Genomic DNA, 27,130 nt, shown 5'->3' on the forward strand with positions numbered 1-27,130 from the left:
CGGGCAGACAGGCTGTGGGAAGACCGTTTTCGTGCTGGATATGTTGGAGGGGTACTACCGGGATGTGTTCGATAACATCGTTATCATGTGCCCTACTCTGCACATGAATAGAACGTACACGGAAAGACCTTGGGTGATGACGGACCCGGACGTACACAGAGTCGACCCAGGAACACGTCTGCAGGATTCGTTGAAGGCTTGTCACAACAAATTCAAGGGGGAGTCGACGCTGTTTTTCCTGGACGACTGCAGTGCTAATCGTGAGATAACAAAACAGAGAGACATGCTATCGTACCTGGCCTTCTCTGGTCGGCACGCAAAGCACAGCGTCTGGGTGCTAACGCAGAAGTTCAACTCGGTGTTGAAAGACCTCAGGGAGCAGACACGATGGGTGGCCTTATTCCACTCCAACTGTCGCCACAGGTGAGTGACAACAAGACTGGGAGACTGGTGGCGCTGGCAGTCGGTGGTAAAGCCAAACATTACTCCGGGGACTGCACTCCCGATAAAATTCACAAAATGTCAGCCGAAGAAATCGATAACCTGTACGCCAGATACAAGGCTAGACTCGGGGCCGAGATGACAAAGACTATAGGATCGGCTATGACCCAGATATACACTGGTATTGCGTAGTACTTCCTTCCCATTCCCCAGGAACGCCGACTTTACCTATGGGAGGACCTTGAGGAAGACCCTTTTATTGAACACGGCTTGAGCTGTATCAGCTGCGTGCTGTTCCACAAATATGGTATGTTTTTAGCCCCGGTGACGGCGGCGATTATCACAGCAAAGCATTGCCAATTTAAGGAGGGGGAAAATAATAATAATAATAGTATACAAGATGGATGTTGCCCAAGAAATGACACTTGAGGTGAACCCTCCAGAGGAAACCCCACCCCAACAGGAGGTGAACCCTCCCAAGTAACCCCTACATTCACCAGGCAGAAGAACCCTAAGAGAGTAGCTGCCGGTAAAAAAAGGTGGTCTAACCAAGAGTAACTACACGTTGAGCCGGGCTCCACTCCTGTTGATTGCATGCGCAACTGCTGCCGTGGCTCTCTCATGGTTATATAATAAACAACCACCCAGGGAGCCCGGGGAGGAGCCCCCCATAATTAGAGGTCAACCCACATATCATGTTATAAATATATATTTTTATATCATAAATACCACGCCACTGTGGTCGCCAGTCTAGCTGTAGGGTACGCTCGGTTGACCAAAGTGGGGGTTAAACAACCGACTATCAAGCTAGATTTCAACCTGCAGGATATGGGTATGCTCATAATGAACCTGGGTATGGCGATGGCCACCAAGGACATCCTAGTAAAACAAGGGATCCTACCGGAAAATATTTTGAAGTAAATGTAACTATATATAGGATGGCAACGATCTCCATGATGGTCGGCGGGGCGTTTGTAAACGTCCTGACATTTTCCGGGAGTAATTTCCTCTTCTCGAACCTACGGGGTCGGGCGCGGAACGGAAGCGCCACGACCTGGCCGTGGAACGATTACAAGCAGCGCAAGCCGAGTACGTGAAGAAACGTGTGCAGAGGATCGATTACATTAACGAACAACTCAGGCGTGAGAACCATGCCATTAAAACATTCCATGATGTCGACGACGCAGCGAGAGAATACTACCTACTAACAGGTAAACAGCTAGAACCACTCCAAAAGCCACACTCGCTCAGTACTACACACCATCCCTGGGGCAAAACGACCGGGAACTGGTCTTTATCGCGCTGGGTCTAGCAGCGACTGCGTTGGTTGCAAAACAATTGGACTAAGCACTCATATAAGTATACCAAAGATGAGACCCGCCCCGTACCGATGCCAGTACATACTTAGGGTGGAGACCGAGACCTGTGGTAGGAAATGTAGGATGGAGGGGTATTGCTGTTTTCATAGAAAATGTTTTGTGAACTACACGTGTTCAGTGTGCGGTATTGGAGTGAGATGTCACTACTGTTTATGTAAAGACCACGGGGCAAACGTAGTCAGGCACCAGCTTATCTACGAGAAGAAAAAAGACAACATAAACGAATGTAGACGCCTCCTTAGCATGGAGGTGTAGTGACCCAATTAGAGACTGTGTACACCTAGGTATAATGATGTTCGTGGAAGTTGAGCCAAGGGAAAGTCGTTGCCTGAGAAGCTGGCAGATGGATACAGGTAGAAGCATAGATATCAGTGTCCTCAGACCTATTATTGTTAGTGAACTCTGTAAGGCACTGGAGGAGGAGGGCTTTGCAGTTTCAATCATGGTGAAAGCAGGGACTTGTAATTACTTTGATGGTGGGAAAGGAAATGTATATCAACTCATAAGGAGTTTGTTGACACCTCGTTGGAAATAATAGAAAACACCCTCGCATGTTCCGGGGAGGGCATAATCGATGAGGTCTATCTAGATATTTACTAAAGGATTTTATGGGCGCCTTATTATTTTTTGAGGGTTGGATGAGTTACCTCCCTTGCCGGTGGCCCAATTAGAGAATGTATACACTTTGGTATAACAATGTCTACTACTCGGGAGCCCAAGCAGATTGCAAGGCGGCGAGGTGTAATTGGTTACTCTCGAGTGATCAAACCAGCGTTGTTGAGATTACTTAACATACAACCCCCTCCCAAGGTAAAACAACTAAAACTCCAAGCAAAAGAGCTAGAGTTGACGGGTTATTCCCGCCTGGGGAGAGCCGGGCTAGTCACATTATTAAACGACCCCGTAGCAAAGCCCCACACTGTGAAACAACTCAAACAGGAGGCCCGCCAGTTGGGGTTAATAGGTTATTCCGTATGAGGAAGCCACATCTTGTAGAACTATTACGGCAGAATAGAGCTATTGACCTAGAGTTAATGCACACTGAGCGCGCTGTAGGTAACTATCTGAGAGGCTGGCACATGCATGTTGATAGGAACATAGACAACGCCGATATCAAGCCTCTAATCGCTGATAAAGTCAATGAGGAACTAAACGATTTGGGAAGTATAAAGTTTCAGTGAGTGAGTGAGTGAGGGAGTTAAAATTTAAAGTCACATCGGCAATATTTCAGCCATATCGTGACTAAAACTAGTTCTAAATTTATAATACATACAGATAATATATAAAACCCTCTCAACGAAGGACAGTAAAACAACTAGATTATCACAGATATATATGTAAAACTAGTAATTGAATCCAAAACATGTTAACTATAGGGGACAACACAATATAAAAATGGGCTATAGATCGCCAACAACTGAAAGTAGATCACCATACTAGGGACCATGGGGACTTACAGTACATTGGCTTCCTGCATGGGCCCTAGCTGGATTTACATCATCACCTCAGTTGTTAGCAATTGCGATATATCTAGCCATACATTAAAATTACACATATTCTACGACTAAAAAACGGAAGGTTGAAATTTACTTTGAATGTTTTGGGACTTACGTACCCTCTCAGGAGGACAATAATTTTACAGTACTTTAACCCCCCTCGAGGATACAGCCACTAACAATCTGTGTTACTAATTCAAACTTCCAATCATAAAATATTTAGCTATTTACAAATCAGTTAACAAATTTAATTCTTTTAAAAAAGCAATAATTAAATGAGGTCTTATATGAGTAAAAAGAACCTTCATAGTTCGGGATTTGAAATAGATATCCCTTTTGATGGAGTACTCGACACAGTCAAGCAAAACATGCTTGACTGTGATTCGTTCATCACAAGGGATACAAAACGGAGGATCCTCACCTTTTGATATGTACTCATGAGTATATCTTGACCCCGCATGGTACTACACCAGCCCAGGTCTGTCGTGGGATGCATTGCTGAAAAAGACCGGAGTTAAGTTGGAATTGCTCACCGATTACAACATGCACCTATTCATTGAAAAGGCTTGCGAGGTGGGATTTCCATGGCTACCAAACGATACGCGAAAGCAAATAATCAATACATCAAGAGCTACGACCCGAGCAATCCAACCAATCACATTCTCTACCTCGACGCCAACAACCTGTACGGCTGGGCAATGAGCCAGTATCTACCCACAGGGGGGATTCCAATGGGCATCGCACGAGATTGATGTTATGAGCATCGCGCCGGATTCGAACAAAGGCTATATCCTCGAGGTGGATTTGGAATACCCCAAGGCATTACACACATCACACAACAGCTACCCCATAGGCCCCCGAAAGTATGAGGGTTAACCCAGACTGGATGTCTGAGTACCAACATAACTTGTTAGGTGGGCGGGTGGCAGACGTTGAAAAACTAGTGCCAAACTTAATGAATAAGACCAAGTATATCATTCACTATCGCAACCTACAGCTGTACCTGGCGTTAGGTATGAGGCTGACCAAAATACACAGGGTTCTCGTGTTCCATGGATGGAGCCTTACATCAGAATGAACACGGACCTGCGAAAGCTGGCCACCAGTGACTTTGAGAAAAACCTCTACAAGTTCATGAACAACTTTGTGTTCGGTAAGACTATGGAGAACCTGAGGAAACACGTGACCGTGAAGCTGGTTCAGTCGAAAGAGGATGACAAGCTCAGGAGACTGATAGCCAGCCCGGCATTCAACCGCAGCAAGATATTCACCAATGATCTGGTTGCCCTATACATGAAGAAAAGCCACATCAAATTCAACGGCCTGTTTATGTGGGGATGAGCATCCTCGATTTATCCAAACAACTGATGTACGACTTTTACTACAACGAATTGAAAAAACAGTACGGCGACAGGTGTGAAGTGCTTTACACTGACACTGATTCCCTGCTGATGGCGATTCGAACCGAGGACGTGTACGAGGACATGAAGAAACGCCTCGATTTGTATGACACCAGCGACTACCCCAAGGACCATGCCATACACAGCATGGTAAATAAAAAGGTCCTAGGTAAGATGAAGGACGAGTGTGCTGGCACGCCCATAGCTGAGTACATAGGCTTGAGACCTAAGATGTACTCCATCCTGAAGGCCGACAATGGTGAGATCCGAAAGGCGAAGGGTGTTAAGAAGTACGTGGTGAAACAACACATCAAACACGCCAGGAAGCCCTGTTCAAGACCCGTACCTTCAGGCATAAAATGAACACTCTTAGAAGTGATGGGCATAGGATATACGGACTGACGATAAACAAAACGTCCCTCTCGCCGATGGACACTAAGCGTTGGATAGCTATTGATGGGATCAACACGTACGTGTACGGGCATGAGAAAATTGAACCAAGAACATAGGTGTATATATACTACTCAAAGAAGTTAAGGGTCAAACGAAATGGGTACATCAAAATTAGAATAGGCCATTTTGAGACTATTAGGACAGGAAACTTTCTGTATGGGTGTTATTTGGACTGAAGACGTGTATGAGAAATGTTATCATTACCCGTTCTCTTAGGTAATTGTCAAATTTAACAGTAAATTTGGACTTCTTGATTTGAACCATGAACTCAGCCACACTAAACTGACCCTCGTCCTCGAAACAACCAGTATGCCACATAATGCACATTATACAAGTGCTGTCCATGGATGTCATTTTATGAATGCAAATTTTCACAATAAAAAAGACCAAGCATTTTCAAATCGGCCTCATTTGAAATTTGAGTGAGTGAGTGAGTGAGTGAGTTAATATTTAACGTCACATCGGCAATATGTCAACCATATCGTGACGAGAACATTTGATATTGAAGTGAAATATATGTATATTATAAAAACCTGCCAACGAAGGGCAGTAAAACAACTAGAATATCACATATACAGATAAAACTAGTAATAGAGTCTAAAACATTTTAACCACAGGGGACAACACAATATAAAAATGGGCGATAGATCACCAACAACTGAAAGTAGGTCACCATACTAGGGTCCATGGGGACTTACAGTACCTTTGCTACCTGCATGGACCCTAGTTGGATTTACACCATCCCTTCAGCCGCTGGTGATTGTAGGACAATTTAGCCAAAATCTTAATGAACAAAAATACTACGTTTAAAAAACTTGGTATGTGAAAAGTCTACTTTGAAAGTTTTGGGACTAACGTACCCTCTCAGCAGGACAATAATTTTACGCTGGATCCTTATCCCAAGAGGTGGGACAAGTGAAGGTTTTTTATTATACAAATCCTCATAAAGAGGATTAAAAACGCAAGTGTGAGCAGGATTGGATTCATTAGTAAATAACTTTGTGATATATTGTAGGGACAATTTGATACGGCGAAGTTTTAAAGATGGCTCATCGGCCTCAACGTAGAGACTGTCAATGGGAGAGGTTCTGAAAGACCCAAGACAAAGTCTTAGACCCTGGTGATGGATAGAATCAAGTAGTTTGAGGTTGCTTTTACAGGCCCCACCATATACGATAGAGCTGTAATCAAGCTTTGAGCGGACAAGTGATCTGTAAAGGTGTAGGAGCGTTGCTTGATCCCCTCCCCACCTTGAATTAGACACGACTTTCAATAAATCGAGCGCCTTCAGGCATTTAGTTTTCAGGGATTTGATATGCGGAAGAAAAGTTAAATGGGAGTCGAAAATGAGACCTAAGAACTTGGCCTCTTTTACAACCTTGATGGGAGTGCCATTTAAAAACAGTTCTGGGTCTTTATGTGGTTTATATTTACGGCAAAAATGTATGCAACTAGTTTTTGATTTAGAAAATTTAAAGCCGTTTTCAAGATACCATTTATTTATTTCGTTTAAACACAACTGTAGTTGCCGTTCAATGGTATGCATATTCTTACCGCGACAAGAAATATTAAAATCATCCACAAAAAATGATCCATCGATGGAATCATTTAAAACCTTGGATAAACTGTTCATCTTAATGCTAAACAATGTTACAGACAAAATACTGCCTTGTGGGACACCCTGATCCTGATTGTAATGGCCAGACAAGGTTGAGCCCACTTGGACTTGAAATTGCCTGTCTTTTAAAAACTGTGATATAAAAAGAGGTAAACGACCCCTTAACCAAAATCATGTAAATCCTTCAAAATGCCATGCTTCCAGGTTGTATCATAAGCTTTCTCAAGATCAAAGAAGATTGATACAGCATGTTGTTTATTTACGATCGCATTTTTAACAAAGGATTCTAAGCGTACCAAATGATCAATGGTACTACGATTTTTCCTGAAACCACATTGAATATTTGTTATGAGGTTATTGGTTTCAAGATACCAAGTTAATCTATTATTCACCATACGTTCCATGGTTTTACAGACACAGCTAGTTAGAGAGATCGGTCTATAATTTGACAGATCAGTATGATCCTTGCCAGGTTTTGGTATTGGGACTTCAATGGCATTACGCCATGAAGGAGGAAATTCCCCAGACGTCCATATTTTGTCAAATATATCTAAAAGTGTCATCAGACATGGTTCCGGTAAGTGTTTCAATAGCTGGTAATGTATATTATCAATTTGAAATTTGAAGATGGTCAGACGACAGCTCAGCATCCAAGACAAAGGAAGGGCAATAGGTTGGCTTCAAGATGGTCAAACCCAACGAAGTGTTGCTAGGCAACTAAATGTAAGCCAGAGTGTTATTGGGAGACTATGGCAGATGTTCAGGACAATAAATGCTGCCCAGAATCGGCCCGTTCCGGAAGACCTCGATCAACAACAGCCTGTGATGATCGCTACTTGATGATGATGGCTTTGCGACAGCGATTTGTGAACCAAAGACATCTTCGGGTTCAGCTGAGAGCTGGCCGTGGCACCAACGAATCCGATCAGACATTTCGAAATCCGAGGTTTGCGTTCTCGACGTCCGGCAGTGCGACCACCACTACTTGAGGGACACAGAAGACCTCGCCGAGATTGGTGCCGACGGCATGTTCATTGGAACCGTGGTCAGTGGGCACAGACAATCTTTTCTGATGAATCCCGCTTCACACTCCAGGTTTATTATGGCCGTGCCCGTGTTTATCGTCGTCAACGAGAGAGGTATGCTGACGTAAACGTTGCCCAACGTTTACCTTTCGGAGGCGAAAGTGTGATGGTCTGGGCGGGTATCTCAGTGCACCACAGAACTGCTCTCTACATCATCAATGGGAATTTGACTGGTCTTCGATATCTCAACTAGATTATCCAACCTCTGTTAATGCCACTTCTTCGTCAACTTGGACCAGGGGCCTGGTTCCAGGATGATAACGCTAGACCCCATAGTGCCAGGGTGGTGACAGACTTTCTGCAGCAGCAGAACGTTCAGCACATGGTGTGGCCTGCTTATTCACCCGACTTGTTACCAATTGAGCATGCCTGGGATGAGTTAGGACGAAGAAATCGAGCTTATGATGTCCCTGCCATCAATCTCTAGGAACTGGGTCAACGACCACTCACAGAATGGGCAGCAATCCCTCAGTATTTCAGACGCTTAATGAACAACATGTGTCAACGTTGTGAGGAATGCATCCACGCTAATGGTGACTACACGAGTTACTAAAGATTTCTGGCTTTGTGTGAACTCTGATTTTGGGGTACTTGACTTCGATGAATTTTGGAATAATCAATTCAGTTTTTGTTTTTTGGTTTCGTTTCTTAAGAGCTTGAGGTTTTGTTTTTGTCATTGGTTGTCACAATTTTATTTCCATATCTTATACTTATATTCAAAAATACTTGTGACCCTTAACTTCTTTTGAGGAGTATATATACACGATAACCTGTGACAATGTTGTCACGGAACCAAAGAAAGTTTGAGGCTATTTACTACAGCCCGCGTGGGTACTGGAAAGGAGCTAGCGCCGTACATAAGCTGGCTAAAATGGCGCGAGTACCCCCGACCTGTGGCAGATCTATTTAAGTTCGGTATTAACATACCCAATAGCGTTCACCAGGCCGACCTCCTGTTCCTACCCCACGACAAGAGGTACAAGTATGCCCTAACCGTCGTGGACGTGGCCAGTCGCTACAAGGAAGCCGAACCCTTGACCGCGAAAGACTCGGCCCAGGTAGCCCGCGGAATTCGACCGCATGTACAAACGCAGTCCGCTGACGTGGCCCACAGAGCTGCAAGTCGAGCACGGGCGCGAGTTCATGGGTGCCGTGTCACACCTGCTGGACAAACACTATACCAAAGTCAGGCGTGGCAAGGCCGGGGGTCATCGCAGCCAAGCCATAGTCGAGAGATTCAATAGGACTTTGGCTGAGAGCTTATTCGGGCATCAGTATGCGAGAGAGATGGCCAACCCAGGGAAACGATCGACAGAATGGGTAGCGCGGCTACCTCAGGTGGTGTCAGCCATCAGCCACGAAACCACTCAGCTCACCGGCAAGAAACCAGCCGACGCCATCAAACTAAAATCAATAGTGGCTGAGTCTTCTGCACCATTGCGTGGGAAGGAGAAACAGATACCCGATATGGCCCTCGTGAGGTACCTTTACCAGCCGGGGGAACACGAAGGGGACACTCGGAAACAAGCCACCGATCATATATGGTCAGTCAAAACTTACAACATCGATGAAGAGGACATCAAAGCCGACGAGCCAAACTTGTACTACTTGAGAGATGGGCCAGGGAGAGGTTTCATTAGAGAGGAATTATTGATCATACCGTACGGCACAATGTTACCTCCTGTCAACACGTCATAGCGGCACAGTAGTGCCACGTGGGACACTATTGTACCATGCTGGGTCGGGAAGATAACTGGGGGTTCAAAAGTAGTAGAAAATAGGGGGCGACATCTAAGGGCCTGACAAAAGCTTTATTTGTGAAATAAAGCTTGGCAGAGGCTTTTGTTGGACTTGGTCTGGGACCGCTATTGTATCTTCTACTTCTTGTCTTCGGGCAAAGACAAATCAATCTTGCAACTATCTACTTTTAATTGCAATTATTGAATTATATAATGTTCTCGGTACTAGCCAGTATGACATCGTGTTTTGTTGGATACCAAGCCATGTTGAAATTGGCAGCACGGTTGCCAACACAAAAACGGATTAGTAGTATTATTTCTGTAATATAAATACTATTTGCCCTCCATGATGAACCAAATATGTATCTGTTTGTGTCATGTACATATGTACACATGAGCATAATTAAACTCCAAAACTCGCATTGACAGGGATTTATTAAAGTTACATTTTTTCGTCACTGGCATATGAACGTTGCCACGTCACTGCCATATTAACATTGACATGACACTATCCATCGACGAGGTTTAAGAAACTAAAAGAAACAAAACGTTTTTTTAGATGATGCATTAATTATAGCATTTCAATATGTCTTTCCTGAATTCTCAAATATGAGATTTCAAGATTATCAAACAAAGCATATACAAATTATAGCATTTTAATATATCTTTCCTGAATTCTAAAATATTGGATTATCAAATTAAAGCATTTGAAAATTGTTGTGAGACAATGCAGTTCAATAACGTGCTTCAGTACCAGCGTTAGATTAAAATTAGACAATAATAATGATCAAAATATCACAAATGATAATCTTACAACATACACTATTCAAATATCATGTAAAGCGCACAACATATGATTAATACTCACATTTGTGTTGCTATACAGAGAGGATTGCGGACAGCCAAATGACCATGTGAATATCACAGTAACCAGACTTTGCATGAAGTGAGGCTATATATTTACTGATTAAATTTGCAGAAGTTTTTGTCATTATGCTAGATTTCAACCCTAGCACTTTGGATTTCAAGTCTAGCATGTTAACCACTAGGCCACGGTACAACACACTCATACAAGCCTGGTTTAACATGCTGAACATCACTGAATATGAAATAACTGGAATAAAGCATTAACAAACCCCAGTCACTCTTACATGAAATCACGAAAACGCATGTTGAATGATATCCTTAGAAATCCAAATTCTGCAGAGGCAGCTGTAACATTTACTATTCTGATTAAAACCAAAAACAAAGCTGGTGTAAAATATTGGTAACAGTAAACTGTTAATGCATGCTGTCTGAGAGGAATATAGAAAACTCGAACATCGTCAATGTCGGAAAGTATGGTCACCATGACTACGCCACCAATCTGACTGCAACACAGTTCTCAAATAGTGTGTTTATGAACCACCACAGAAGACCTTGTCAGAACCTGAAGTAGCCACCCTCGCACAGATAACACTTGTCAGCCTCATCCCTATATTGGTAACCCAAGCGTTTAATTCTCAGCATCGGAATCCTCAATATTGTCAACCTTGCTACTGAAGTCACAACAGGAACAAATCATAGGAGGCAAGCTCCTAGAACCTCTGCAACAGCTGATTATCTGACATATTCATTTTTTTCCTACCACAGTTGTTTTTTCTTTTCCAGTGTACTATTAGCAGAGGACTTTAGATGGAAACGTGATCTCCTCTCTGATGTCTTCTGGGATCTTCAACTGCAGCGACAGGATTGTCTGGGCTGATGCAGATTATACAACATCACAGCCAGCAGTCACACCTTGGTCCAAAGTATTCTTGGCGGAGGGTAAACTGTATTTATCGCTGCCGGACCAGCGTTTCGTCAACTCTCACACCAAAGAGTGTGTTTACGTTGGATCAATGTTTGTTTAACTATCTAGTACCCCATTGAAGAAGCCTGAAATGATTGTCCCAACCCAAGATCACGTACGCTATCACGTTGGAAGCAATGCATTTGTCCATTTGAATGAGTGAGTTAAGATTTGCAGTCACATTGGCAATATTCCAGCCATATCGTAACTAAAGCAAGGTTTAAATTCACAATAAATACTTGTACATTATTTGTAAAAAACTGTCAAAGAAGGACCGTAAAACCAACTAGAATATCAAAGTATCAAGGGATAGAACTAGTATCTCTCTCTAAAATTGTTTTTTTTTTATTAGGACAATACAGTCTAAAAATGGGCTAGAGATCGCTAAAAACTGAAGGTAGATCACCACACTTGGGACCATTGGCACTTACAGCGCCTTTGCTACCTGCATGGACCCTAGTTGCATTTACACCATCCCTTCAGATGTCAGCGAGTGTAGATAAATCTATCCATAAAATCAAATAACATAAAAAACATAATATATCATCTTTCAGAATCTCTTTCGGACGTTCAGACTATTAAAACATTTTTTTTTCTAACCAATCTAACCCTGCATTTAACTGTGTTTTAATCCTCCACGAATAGTCGCCTCTAAATCCTTATTGTCCTGGGTCCAATCACAGTGGCACAAGCCACTGCACCACCATAATGGACCCATCGGTAAATAAGTATTTAAATGCATTATGTTTACTTTTTAATTGATTATATTCTTCTTTACATTGTAGTGAGTGAGTTTCTGATTGTATAAATTGCCAAGGAGAAGAAGAAATATGGGATGGGGATATATTACTTAGCTGAATGCCACCAGCAGGAACGAACGGTTTGATTCTTAATACTAGAGGTTGAATAAGGGGCGACTTGAGGATTAAAACACAGTTAAATGCAGGGTTAGATTGGTTAGAATATGATTTTGTCATAAACTGCAAGAATAATCTGATACGGCGTTGGTTAAGAGAAGACTCAACAGCCTCGACGTAGAGACTGTCAGCAGGAGTAGTTCTGAGTGAGTGAGTGAGTTAATATTTAACGTCACATCGGCAATGTTTTAACCATATGGTGACAACAAAAAGTTATGTTTAAAGAATATATATATTTACACTTATTTAACACCTGTCAGCGAAGGACGGTATAATTACTAGATTATCACAAATTAATTAAATTGAATGAGGGAATTAAAACATAAAGCCACATCAGCAGTAACAAATAATTTAAAACTAGTTTGAGTTCAGTGTAAAAAGTTAAATCATTTATACACAACACAATATAAAATCGGGCTATGAATCGTCAGCAACTGAAAGTAAGATCACGGAGAAGTACTGAAGGACTCGTCAATTTGAAATCACCTTGAACTCTGACCATGACATAGCAAGTCAAGGAAATGCTTCCTCCCTTGCCGGGTACGTATGAACTGCGTGATACAGGCACAAGAAATAATGTAAATGTTTTCATACAATTAGTCAGGGTATTATGTATAGTTCCATATACCCTTCAAAGCAGTGGGAACAGAATCACGAGTGATTTAATTGAATAAAGAGACACGTGAAATTGATAATACAAAATCATACCCTGTTCAAAGCCCCACATTACGATTGACTGTTTTTGTCCCACTCCACACATTTACCATTGAGGGTATAACAAAGGCCAGTGCATGCATCTGACGTTCCACGATCCGATTCCCTGACCAATTAACTCTCTGTATGCCTGGGTCACTACATGGCCGCCATGTACTTCGATCTATCGTTTCATGTACAATGTACAATGCACCGCTGTAACGATTGGAGTCAAAGCAGGAATGAAGATGGAAGATAATCTTGACAACTTGACCAGTCACATTCGATTGTTTCATCTGGTTTCCTCGGAGAAGCACAGCAACCAACATTAATTTTCAAGATGCTTGTGGACTTTGGAAAGCGACTACCGAACTAGTTCTGATCTCCAACTCATACCATTTAACTGACGGTCTAGTTTTGCATCCCACCGTATATCTTAAAGTAGTCATGAGTTGTTTTCAAATGGTATTGTGATGAGCCATCCTCAAAAGACGATACACATTCACACCAGATGTACCTGTTGCAAACGAAGGGAAAGTTGTCATCAGATTTTTCTACCAAATTCACATCAAAAACATTTTTTTGACTTTCCAGCTTTTGAAGAGTCTCTCGAGGAGCATCACTGATTGTGTTGGTGCCTTATCAAACACTAAGGTTGGCAATCAGGACATGGTTAATGTCATGTGTACTTCGACAAGGTTTCCAGAGGCTGTTCCTTTTCAGAAAGATATGGCTCATTATTAGGGATTTGATGAAGTCTTCAGTATGTTTAGTTTGCCTAAGTCTATTCAGACAGATCAAGACTTCCATTGAATTTCAGGGTTGTTCCAACATCCCATGCGTCAGTTTGGTAGGATAACATTGAATAACTTGATATACCCAACTGCAGATACTATCCTCCAGCTTTTCAGATATTTCAGCTGTCAGGATAACATTGAATAACTTGATATACCCAACTGCTGATACTGCCCTCCAGCTATCGAGATATTTCAGCTGTCAAGTGAAATTACCGCAGTTAGGTAGGATAACATTGAATATCTTGATATACCCAATTGCTGATACTGCCCTCCAGCTATTAAGATATTTCTGCTGTCAAGTGAAATTACCGCTCTTAGGTAGGATAACATTGAATAACTTGATATACCCAACTGCTGATACTGCCCTCCAGCTATTAAGATATTTCTGCTGTCAAGTGAAATTACCGCTCTTAGGTAGGATAACATTGAATAACTTGATATACCCAACTGCTGATACTGCCTTCCAGCTATTCAGATATTTTAACTTTCAGGATTACATTGAATAACTTGATAAACCCACCTGCTCTCAAGCTATGTAGAAATTTCAGATGTCAAGTGAAACTTTCTCAGTTAGGTTTATTCATCATATTTGTCACATAAACGCTGTGCCATCCTAATGAAACACTCATGCCGTCGGTTCCCGGATACAATACGATGTCCTACATCTTTAATATTGTACCTTCCAAACTGTCGTCGAAGATTTCTATAGAGTTTTACTTTGTGTTACAGCCCCTCCACTGTGTGATCTCCATACCGCCTCAAAGACCGGGGACCTGTCAAGGGTGAAAATCATACTGTCACAGGGACGGAGGGACATTAATTGTCAAGAGTGGATTGGTAGAACACCAGCGATGTGGGCAGCCAGTCGGAGGCATAGAGAAGTGGTGGAGTTACTTGTGAGTACAGGAGCTAATGTGTCACTCGTCGATAGATTCGGCATCAACATTCTTCACTCGGCCTGTCTTGGAGGAGATGTAGAGGTGGTGAAGTATGTCCTCTCACAGAACATGGTGGACATCAATGGTAGAGTACGGTGTGGGAGAACAGCTGTGATGCTGGCAGCAGCGAACGGACACAGGGACGTGGTGGAGATGTTTGTGGACCAAGGCGCTACAGTGTCATTCGTGGATGAGGCAGGTAACAACATCCTTCACTGCGCCTGTAGGAAGGGAGATATGGAGGCGGTGAAGTACATCCTCTCACAGAAAATGGTTGACATCAACAGTTATGGGCCTCGCAAGAAGACGCCAGTGATGGTAGCAGCAGAACACGGACATAAGGAAGTGGTGAAATTACTGGTAACACATGGAGCTGATCTGTCACTCAGTGTAAAAGGACGAGACAATATCCTTCACATTGCCTGCAACCGCGGACAATTTGATGTTGTGAAATATCTCCTCTCACTTAGCTCAGTGGACATAAACAGTAGGGGATACAACAAGAGGACACCACTGATGGCAGCAGTAGAACACGGACATAAGGAAGTGGTGGAATTACTGGTTACACATAGAGCTGATCTGTCACTCAGTGTAAAAGGACGAGACAATATCCTTCACATTGCCTGTAAAAGCGGACAATTATTTGATATAGTGAAATATCTCCTCTCACTGAACTCGGTGGACATAAACAGCAGGGGATACAAAAAGAGGACACCAGTGATGACAGCAGGAGAGTGGGGTACAAAACAAATGGTGGAATTACTTGTAAAACATGGAGCTGATCTGTCACACCGTGCAGCATTGGGAGGCAATATCCTTAACTTGGCCTGTCGCCGCGGAAAAATAGAAGTAGTGAAATATGTCCTCTCACTGAACACAGTGGACATAAACACCAGGGGATTCAAGAAGAGGACACCAGTGATGATAGCAGCAGCACACGGGCATAAGGAAGCGGTGGAACTATTGGTAAAGAATGATGCTGATCTCTCACTCAGAGATAGCAACGGTAAAAATGTTATTGACTTGGCCCGTGAAGAAGGACATTTGGAGGTGGTGCAATATGTCATGTCACTGTGAATTGTGAACCATCAATGCTGAGAACCAAAGAGAGACAGAGAGAGAGGCAGGAGCCAGGAGAACGAGTCGACAAGAACTATACCCTTCGGACCTTCTTGTGTCATCGGGTGCTTACATGTAGAGTAGATTGCATCAGGATGTAATGACTGACTATAATGGAAATAAAGGAAACTGTAATGGCAGTAGCAGTAGTAGAAGCAATGTACCCGTTTCCACAGCGGCAGCAGTAATAATAATAGTGGAAGTAGTAGTAGCAGTAGTAGTAGTAGTAGAAGTAGTAGTGGTAGTAGTAGTAGTAGTAGTAGTAGTTGTAGTAGTAGTGGTAGTAGTAGTAGTAGTAGTAGTAGTAGTAGTGGTAGTAGTAGTGGTAGTAGTGGTAGTAGTAGTGGTATTTGTAGTAGTGGTAGTAGTAGTAGTAGTAGTAGCAGCAGCTGGAGTAGTAGTAGTAGTAGTAATATTGGTAGTAGTAGTAGTAGTAGCATCAGTGTAGTAGTAGTAGTGGTATTTGTAGTAGAAGTAGTTGTAGTAGTGGTGCTACGGTTAATAATATGCGTGAGAAAAGTCTAAAATAGTCAATAATATATTGAAGAAACAATGAGCAAGCTACGAAAAATGACAATACAGATTTCTAATACAATGCAATTGAGTCACAAATCTAAAATGTTGGGTCACAAATATAGAATATTAATTTAACCAGTCTTGACATCTACGGTGAGAACAGTTGCGCCAAAATCCAGTCATGCGGAAAGTCCCGTCGCACAACACAACAACCCGATCTTATATAGCTCTTACACAGTTCGCGAGCATTCTAGCAAAGCTCGGCTCCCTCATTATTCTCTCAGAACCATGCAGGATTTTGTTAAACATACGACAGGAAGTCAAAAGAAAATAAAGCCACCCAAGCGAGGCAACTCTGAAGTGCTATGAAAAAGGTGTACCGCTAAAACGCTATTGCCATTGAACATATATGATGCGAGAGTATTACAGCAACAGTAATAGTGTTAGCAGCAGTGAAAGGAGCAGGGCGAATCCGCTAATGCACAGCCACCTCCTGAACATAACACCCTGACACAATCAGCGAACAATGTAAATCTGAGGAGATTCCTAATAAGATCAAGATTCAGACAAGTTGTACACAAGCTGCTACTTCCTGTATATGGTACAGTGTTATCTGCGTGTTTAGTACATGCTGTACACACCACCTTAGCAATCACACAGATGTTGTGTAATCACACGTAATGTTCAGATTCTGTGGTCTCATATATAAAAAAGGAAAATTAAGACGCAGTAGGTTTGGCAAACGTTTTCAGCAGGTCATTCGGCGGAAGAGCAGCATAACGGCATCCTCAAATAAAACTTGCCATAATTATTTACCTGTAAATGTAATTTCTAAATTTCTCGGCACACAGCCACAAATAACGGCCATCGTTGAATCCAGGAACATCATGCAGAGTGGTACTCTCTCTAATATTTTCTTCACAATGAAACATTTTCTTTCTATATAATTTGATCAATATTTGTGTTCCCCGTTTTCTACAAGTTAGTAACGTTCGGTTTATTTTCTTACAAACAAAACCAATCTCAATGATACACCACCGATTGGACAAATAGGAATGATCCCAAAAATTGCGTCACCCTGTTGATAGATCCAACTATTGTCGCTGGAATTAATGTTTAAAAAGCATTATCTCCTCACCATTGCTATTTACACCAAACTATCGTCTGCAGGTATCAGGTATCGTCTACTCTCCCTACAACAAACACGGCCATTACCGCTCAGCCGTCATCTGAGTCAAACGCTGGCATTATGATATTTATCGGGTTGATAATGATTTTGTTTGATCAACCTTCCGACATTGACATTGGGCAGGGCCAAACACGTGTTTATTTTAGGTGACAAGACACGAAGGTTGTTTGAAAGTAAGTGTTCATAACCAGAATCTGTACTTATATGCATTTAAACAAGACGAATCAATACCTAAATAATACAGATCATGAAAAATAATCACAATATTTGTAATTTTATCCACCCTTGATGAAACTGGAAGCACGTACAGCATCGCACACATGGAGGTAAAACATGCACGAGATGGAAAACTACCATGGACACAGTTTTAAAATTGATTCAAATTCCCATAAAATCAAAATATATAGTTTCATAATTATTAACTTTTAATCACCTTCAATTGATTGCTGTTAGCTGTTATCCAACTGTAGTCGTCAACATTTCCACAATATTGCTGTCGGTGCGTACAATCAGTTCTTTACCTTTCCGAAGTTGTATTAGATTTTGCGGCCGATGGTTTTCGAATAATTTTCTGACATGGGACAATATTATTAAATATCAGTATGTCATATTATTAACATAATATTGTTCTGTGTCTATCGTTACGATTCTGATAATTGACCATGTCAACGCATGAAACCTTTTCCCTTTCACAGAAACTGATGAAACCTGATCTTGTGTGACAAACTAGACTTATGGTACATGTAACTGGATTTCCTAAAAATTGGAATGATTGGATGAAGAAATAATCACCGTCTTTGTGGATTCATTTCACTCAAATTCTGTAATTATTTTAGACATTAGGCACCCGTGAAGAGCCACCTTTGCTGCCGTAGAGAAGGGTACTCATCGCACAAGCTTGGTATACTTTCATCTTTGTGTTGAGCGATAGGATGGTGTTGCCCCACACTCCTTTTAGTGGGCGGGCCATGGCGGTCTCTGCTTTACCTATCCTCACATTTAGCTCAGCACCTAGGGATAGGTTGTTGAAGATGGTGGAGCCGAGGTCGGTGAAATTATCAACCACCTCCAGTGTCTGGTCGCCGATGTTGATTGCAGGAGTGGTGCTGACATCTTGGCCCATGATGTTGGTCTTCTTGTGCATGCCTCTCGGAAGCATGTGATGGGTCACTGGAGGGTCTCCTCAGAGTGTGCACTGAGGGTGGCATCATCTGCAAATCGCGTCTTTCGTATGAGAACCCTGCGAGCCTTTGTCTTTACTCTGAGGTGGGTGAGGTTGAAGAGGTTTCCATCACTCCTCGTGTGGAGGAAGATGCCATCTTCAGACAGACTTGCACAGGGCGTAATGCAAGAGTAGGGAGAAGAACACGCCAAAGAGTGTCGGGGCCAGGACACACCCTTGTTTCACACCGCTCTGGATTGGGAAGGGGTCCGAGCATGATCCGTCGTACTGGACTGTGCCTGCAATGTCCTTATGAAACGATGTGATAATCTTCAGGAGCTTAGGGGGACATCCAATCCTGAATAGGAGGATGAAGATGCCTGTTCGATTGACCAGGTCAAAGGCCTTGGTCAAATGAGGAACAAGGGGCGTCTCTGTTCACGACATTTCTCCTGTAGCTGCCTGAATGAGAACACCATGTTGATTGTCGACCATTTTGCTTGAAACCCACATTGCGACTCAGGGTACACTCAGTCGGCGAGCAGCTGGAAGTGGTTGAGGACGAGTCCGGCCTTCACAATCTCTGGTGGAATTCCATCACTGCCTGTTGCTTTTCCGCAGGAGAGAGAGTCGATGGCCTTCCTGAGCTCCTCGATGGTGAGCAAAGGAGTGGTGTTCTCAATGGCTGAGTCGGTGATGACAGTTTCTCGCGAGTACAGCTCCTGGTAATGATTGGCCCATCTCTCCATCTGCTTGCAGTCTGCAGGGACTGGATATCACTGCATAGCTTCAGCCAGTAGTCTTTGGCGCACTTGCGGGTGATCCTCTTGGCGTTGTTGCAGGCTTCCTTAAAGGCAGCTAGTGTTGACTCGGAGGGCTGTATTTTGTACTCCAGGTGCGTGGCATGCTTGATGGTGATGGAAGGCTCCATCTCCTCGATCTTTGCATCGAACCAGTCCTAACTCTTCCTTGCTCTGTTCCCGAAGGTGTCGGAGGCAGTCTTGTACATGGATGAAATCCCATCGCACCATAGCAGTCTCTGTTATTCAGTCCTCCAGTGACTCATCGATGGCTTGAGCGAAACATTCACGGAGTTCTTGCATCAGTGTTGTGGCTGTTTCGATGCGAGGGCGGCCCTTTTGCTTGGAGCGATGTATTCGTCTTGGGCGGATTCAATCTGTGTGCATAAAAAGTATTTAACATCTACTCCCAATGAAGAGTAAGAAACATTTACCTCTGTAAAAACATCTCATAATCCCCTTCCTTGCAGACAGTGTTCATTTACCAAACACTGAGAAGCCCATGATAATGATAAGTAATTGTTAGTAACACTCCAAATAATTCCTGTGATCAACACTAAAGGTAGCATCTTTGCCCAGTTCTACTAAATTGGTTGAAATAATAGGTATATTGTGATAACAAAATTTAGGGTTTCACATGTGCTGAATAGGGAATACAACCATTTATGTTCCAAGTATAACAGGCATAGATCCATTTTACAGACAGATCCAATGACCATGGCCAAGTTGCCAGTGCCACAGTCCTTGGATCCTAGACTGACTCCTCAAGAATTCCAGACACGCGTTCCATTTTCATAGGGAGCGACCTAGACAGACTTAGTCTTGTATGTCTTGTATGTTGGAAATTGATATTGTCTTCTAGATGAAAAAAATGTCATGTCATTTACATTAAACGTTTCAAAACCTGGAAAAACCAACGCCTATTTATTTTCTCAACTCCATCAGCTCCAAGATCAATAAAGGCTGGTTACTGTCACATCAAAGTCAAGACATATATTCCAAATCCACGAGATACTTCAAATGCCAAAACTATGGCCATGGTGTAAATACTTTTGCATTGTCTGTTGTGTGTGCTCACCGTGGTGAGAAGAGATGCACAACAAAAGATTGGGACACTTATCATAAGAAATGCACCAATTGTTCAGCAGACTTATTTCTCTAAAGTGTGTCTGTTTTGGAAGAAGCATCTGGAGATAAACATGATCAAATTCCCTCAAAATATTAACTTTGCCGATGCCAAACAACTTGTCCAAAGATCAGACTTAAAACAAACAAACCTATATGCTTAGAAAACCAGGACACCATATGAGGCAACTCCATTAGCACCTAAATCATCTTCAAGCTGTCAACCAAACTTGACATAATAAATAATGATAATATGGATTCTTATATTGCGCTAAACTCCACACCAAAGTTTGCTCAAAGCGCTAACAGAGTTCGTAGATATCACATGTGTTTACAGTCCATTTCTGTTGAACAGGTAGGTCTTAAGATGTTTCTTGAAACAAGTTAGAGTTGGAGTTGATTTCAGATCAAATGGGAGAGCGTTCCATTCAACAGCAGCATTATATGCGAATGATCTTCCGCCAAATGTCTTGAGCCTGATGTTGGGGACCTTTAGTAGCATTTGATCACTGGGACGGAGAGTTCTTGTAGGGACATAGTCTTCCACTAGATCACACAGATAACCAGGAGCTGTATCATTGATACACTGATATGTCAGGGTGAGGATTTTATGATGTACCCGTTCTTTGACCGGCAACCAGTGGAGATACCTGAGTACTGGAGTGATGTGACTGGACTTTTTTTGACAGTGTGACAATTCTAGCCGCTGGGTTCTGGATGGTTTGCAGCCTTCTAAATTTGTTGCGCCTACAAGCAGCCCCCACAAGTAGACTATTACAATAGTCAATCCTGGCTAGGATAATTGAACGTGCAAGTGCTGCAGCTGTTTCGTCTGTGAGAAGGTGGCATATGTTACCTATGTTTCGGAGGTGAAAGTTGCATTTTTTGACGAGGTCATTGATGTGCTTGTCCATGTTGACTGATGAGTCTAGCTTCACACCCAAGTTTCTAGCATCTGTCGAAAAGTTGATTTCTTCACTGTCGACTGTGATATGAGTTGCTTTGATTTTTTGCAGCCTTGTGTCAGGTCCTGTTTAACTTCAGCATGTTGGCGTTCATCCAGGCGCTAACTTTGGATGTAAAGTCTTCCATCGCACTTAGTCCTGACCTCTGTGACTGGTCATCAAAAGCAAAACCATTGTACAGATGCGTGTCATCAGCATAAAAATTATCATTGATGACACAGTTACTAATGACTTGAGAGACAGGCTTGCTGTAAAGGGTAAATAATACTGGGCCCAGTACGGAACCTTTGGGTAAAGAGTGTTGTCAAATGATGTAGAATTAATGCTAACTCCCTGGTACCTGTCTCTCAGGTACGAGCGGAACCAGTCCGAAACAACACCGTCTAAACCATATTCAGTATGAAGTCGGTCTATTAGCAAGGTGTGGTCAACAGCATCAAATGCCGCTGATAAATCTAACAGGAGCAAAAGCGCAACTTTTCCGTCATCCACACTGGTCCTCAAACCGTTCAATACTTTATTGACAGCTGTCTCTGTACTGAATCCACTTCTGTAAGCCGACTGATACATATCAAGCAGGCCCCGATACTGAAGGTGATCCAGAAGTCTTGTTTTAACTGCTTTCTCTAAGATCTTGGATAAAAATGTCAGATTTGATACCGACCGGTAACTCTGCAGTTTGTTGCGATAAAGATAAGATTTCATAATTAGCGGTTTAATGACAGCAGTTTTCATACATTTTGGTACTTGTCCTGAAGTCAAACTAAGGTTTACAAAAGCTGTAATAACAGGTAGGAGACTGCCCAGAACTTCCAGTAACAACTTGGTAGGTATGGGATCAAGCTGACAGGATGTTTCCTTGGAACTTTGGATCAACTTCAGTATTTCACTGGAGTGAAATGGAATGAATACTTCCATGGTTACTGGAGTACTGTCTGTGTGAGGCAAAGGGTTTGGATCACTAGCACCAAGAGAATATCGTATCTTGCAGATCTTCTCGCTAAAATACTGGTTGAACATTTGTGGGGTTTCTAGAATCTGGAAGAACAACCTCTACAGATTTACCCATCAGAGAAGACATGGTAGAGAAAAGCGCTTTTGGATTCTGCAATTGGGAGACAATGAGTTGGTTGAAATAATCAGATTTCAATCTTTTCAAAAGTGTGTTAACTTCAAGTTTAAAGGTCACATGCAACCAAAAAATAAAACATAATTAAAACACAATTATCACTTATTCATGACATATAATATACATTGCTGGTTACGAAAAAATATATAAACAAAATTATAAGCGTACAATCGCAAATCGAAAGTGCAAAATTGTGTACTTCTGTTTACTTCCCAAGAAACGAAGCAGCCGGGATACCGAACCCAGTCAGAGCGTTCGAGTGTGCACTCAAGTGTAACGGCTGGTTCATTTGCAGATGCCTTCACGGCTAATTGTGTGTATATATATATAGATGTTGGGTTTTGTAAATACATGCTCATTTTTTGTGTATAACATTTTGCAATCAACAGACATCATAACATGTCATGTGTTTAAGTATCACAACTGCCTGTCTGTGTAATTACATAATGTTACAGAAACTGATCTCGGGCCATAAATCAATGCATTTTAGTTATGGTGTATAGCCTGATTGGTGTTAAGTTCAAATTGCATGTGGTCAGTGATAGCAGCTGTGTATTGAATATTGTCATAAGCAGACAGGCAGGCAGACACACAGGTGTCAATAAAACAAGACATTGAGTTTTGTCTGTGACAACGACATATCTATATCACAGTTAGAAATTCTGTCAACGCTAAATAATGACATTGCTTTTAAGTATCGAACTGAGAAAGTGTCTCGGTAAGAAGAACGTGTGGTGAAATAGACAAATGAAATTATATAAACAGTTAATTTACTGTCATAACATATAAAAAGCTCGCGCCTGTGAGATATCAACAAAACATTAGAAAAATAGCCTTCACCGAGTATTCACCCGACAACCCGCTTCCAAGCCTCGCAAATCAATTTACTTGCGCACGTGCTATGAGCGCAGCCAAACTGTTGAAACCAGTTTTCCCCAAAAAAGTCTGGGGAAAATTAGTGAAACGTTTGAACTCCGATTTCGCGCGGTTTTTTTTCATCGCGTGATTTTTCAACTTTATAAGTTGAATTTGCATTTTTGACGATTTGTTTCGGTATGTCCATACCGAAAGGTATCAGAATCTGCAAAGTTGTGTTTTACGTTGCATGTGATCTTTAACTGAATTGAAAATCTGTCTGTCAATCTCCAATCTTGTCTTTCGCCACCGCCTTTCAGCCTTGCGCTTCTTGATTTTGGCCTGATTAACGAATACCATATTTTCTCACCTGCAATACCCACTCAAACAGCAGAGAGACTTTCTGGCATGTCTCAAACTCAATCAGACCCATCTTCTAATCATGACACATCCTCTCAGTCGAACACAAAGCCTCAATCATTATATCATGTACAACAAACTACTGGAGGGAAGAATACACCTAAGCCTGATTCTTTAAAAATACAATAACAAGTGGCAGAGCCCTGTAAAGGTGCCGCAAAAACATTAAACAAATATAGAGGACATGGACGAGTACGAAAACGTCCATTCTAGGGCACACGTCTTGTCACTCTCCAAACAGTTACGGTGTAGATCCCCCAATAAATTCCCCGAAAAATTTATTCCAATAGTATTGGACAGTGGAATTGCGGATGACTGAGGGATATTTGCAATGATTTACAGCTATTCGTCCAGAATTGTATGCTACCAGCAATCTGTCTGAGGGACACATTTTTTAAACAGACAGATGCTTTTTACCTACGTCATTTCAATGCATATCATTATTTGTCACATCCGGGTGATAGGGCCACTCGAGGGTCTTCAGTCCAAGTCAAACAGAATGTTATCCACTGCCCCATTACTCTTGAAGAATGATGACAATTTTTATGGGTATTCAGCTTCTTTCATTCTGTGAAACACGACGTTTCGACATAGATTGTAATGTCGTTGTCTAGATTCACATGAAACAAGAAGTTGTATATCCATAAAAATTGTCATCAGTCTTCATTAACTCAATTTCAAAAATGCCCATCAAAGAAGCATATCACAATTACTACTAATCTCCAAGCAGTGGCAGTGTGACTTCCGTTACACATTGCATTTACATTATGCTTTTTTTATATCTCACCATCATCAACACTACAGAAGACTGACCTTCAAAATCTATATGACCACCTACCCAAACCCTTTATTATTTTTTGGGTTTAAATGGCTACAACCCATTCTGGGGAAATAAACCTACAAATGCTGAAGGTAAACATTAGAAGAGTTCTGTTCGTATAATGACTTATGCATATTTAATGACCGCTCAACACATATTTACACCCCGTCACAGGAACCTATTCACGTCTTCATTTATTAGTTTCAGATTCGATGCTACTCAATGAATTTGAAAGGTCAGTCAACGATGACCTCTGTTTCAGTGACCATTTCCAACAATTTAAAAACCTCTGAAACCATCTGATATTACCACTTCCTCAAGATTGGAAATTTGTGAAAGCTAACTGGCATTTATATAAAACTCTTTGTTGTAACAGGTATTGGCATTTATCCAAAGTGGGTAGTGGCCAAGCTGATCATATAGAATTTACTTTTAATATCTGACTGTTGCATATCAGGCGACCGAGGGATATACAGGCTGCACATCGTTAAAGTAATATGCTGGGCGATACGAACAGTTACAGTTTGAAGATTTGCACTAAGAAGGACGATGTATTACACCCAGCCGTAACAAACTGAACGCACCTCCTGTTGCTTTAGCTCCCGAACTGTCTCAGATTAAAGGTATCAGTATATTTCAGATACGTCTCTTGAAGACATAATGCCGACGGTTGAATATCCTGTATTAGTTAATGTATTTCATTGAAATTATTCTTAAGCCCTCTGCAATTCCACTGAATTATATTTGCCAACTGAGTCATGGTGGGTCAACTGGAGATCTCTCCCTGGAACGTGAGGAGGCTGAGATCATCCGCATCTCCTGCCAGGACAGAGTTACCTCCATCTCTAGAAGATCAAAAGGGTTCTATAGAGGCACATCTGAAGATAAAGGGACTGCTTTCTTCCTTTCTTGTTTGTCGGTAGACTAGTACTTTCAGGTGATGTCTCAGGCTAATTCTCAGTCTCAGATCCAGAGGAAGTGAGTGAGTGAGTGAAAATTTAACGTAACACTGAAAATTTAACGTCACACTGGCAATGTTTCAGCCATATAGTGACGAGAGCAAAGTTAGTATATATGATAAACATATATCACGAAGGACAGTAAAAGATAAGCATTCAAGTCTAAAAGCTAATCATTTCCAATTCTAAAAATGCAACTCGTAATGACACGGCTATAGACGAACAACAACCAAAGCTCGGCCAACTGACTGGGGTTCATAGGGACTTAAGATACTTCAGCTTCCCAGGAAAAGACTTAGTTACTGGGACAGGTGGTGATATATATTGTAACTGAAGCTGAAGTTCCAGGGTTCTTTGGCTTCCCCAATGTCAGGTCTGTCCGACATGTGACAGAGGATGTTGCTTCAGGACGGGTGACAGCGGCTGAGTATGTCATATTAACTGGACTTGAAACATATAGTTTTTTTGGCGTCAACGTAAGACATGCTCTTCTCACGTTTTAATCTCATTATTGTTTACTCTTTTTTGCCACACAGGGAAAGATGTAGGTGAGGCACCATGTGGGCAATGACAGTTAATGCAATGTCGTCGTGGCTCACATCACATCGACGGCATATCACAGAGCCACTCCAATATTAAAATATCCAGCTTTACTTGACTGCAGCACTGAAGCATGAGCTAATGTCAAGAGATAGGTGTTTGTTTTCAGATGATACCTTCTCTCTTGACGGTGAACCAGATTTATAGGCAGAAAATCACTTGCCCCAATCACAAAGAAACGACCCCATCATTCAGAATTTGCAGAAACAGTCTTGGAAGAGTCCTCAACATGCTCGTGCAGTCGCTTTTTTTCATTTTGCAATGAACCAGATGGCTCCATTATAGAAGTAGGTAGGTTGAGCACCCCTGCTCCCCATCCACCAGATGGATCCATTATAAAAGTAAGTAGGTTGAGGACCCCTGCTCCCCATCCACCAGATGGATCCATTATAAAAGTAAGTAGGTTGAGCACCCCTGCCCCCTATCCACCAGATGGATCCATTATAGAAGTAGGTAGGTTGAGCGCTCTTGCTCCCCATCCACCAGATGGATCCATTATAGAAGTATGTAGGTTGAGCATCCCTGCTCCCCATCCTCCAGATGGATTCATTATAAAAGTAGGTAGGTTGAGCATCCCTGCTCCCTCTCCACCAGATGGATCCATTATAAAAGTAGGTAGGTTGAGGACCCCTGCTCCCCATCCTCCAGATGGATCCATTATAAAAGTATGTAGGTTGAGGACCC

The 27,130-nt window shown here is 42.1% G+C and overlaps 1 protein-coding gene across 1 annotated transcript; it reads left to right on the forward strand.

Moving 5' to 3' along the window:
* Nucleotides 1-14,700: 14,700 nt before the first annotated feature.
* LOC124271207 (ankyrin repeat domain-containing protein 50-like) lies at nucleotides 14,701-15,864 on the forward strand. The gene has a single exon (XM_046706289.1). It carries the CDS (start codon nucleotides 14,701-14,703, stop codon nucleotides 15,862-15,864), a length of 1,164 nt encoding a protein of 387 aa, XP_046562245.1.
* Nucleotides 15,865-27,130: the final 11,266 nt, after the last annotated feature.

This window comes from Haliotis rubra, unplaced genomic scaffold (assembly GCF_003918875.1).
Source record: "Haliotis rubra isolate DU_JTF1 unplaced genomic scaffold, ASM391887v1 Scf1588, whole genome shotgun sequence".
Taxonomy (NCBI): Eukaryota; Metazoa; Mollusca; class Gastropoda; order Lepetellida; family Haliotidae; genus Haliotis; species Haliotis rubra.

Coding starts and splice junctions, on each gene's coding strand:
- LOC124271207 (XM_046706289.1), top strand. CDS start 14,701: ATGTGGGCAGCCAGTCGGAGGCATAGAGAAGTGGTGGAGTTACTTGTG.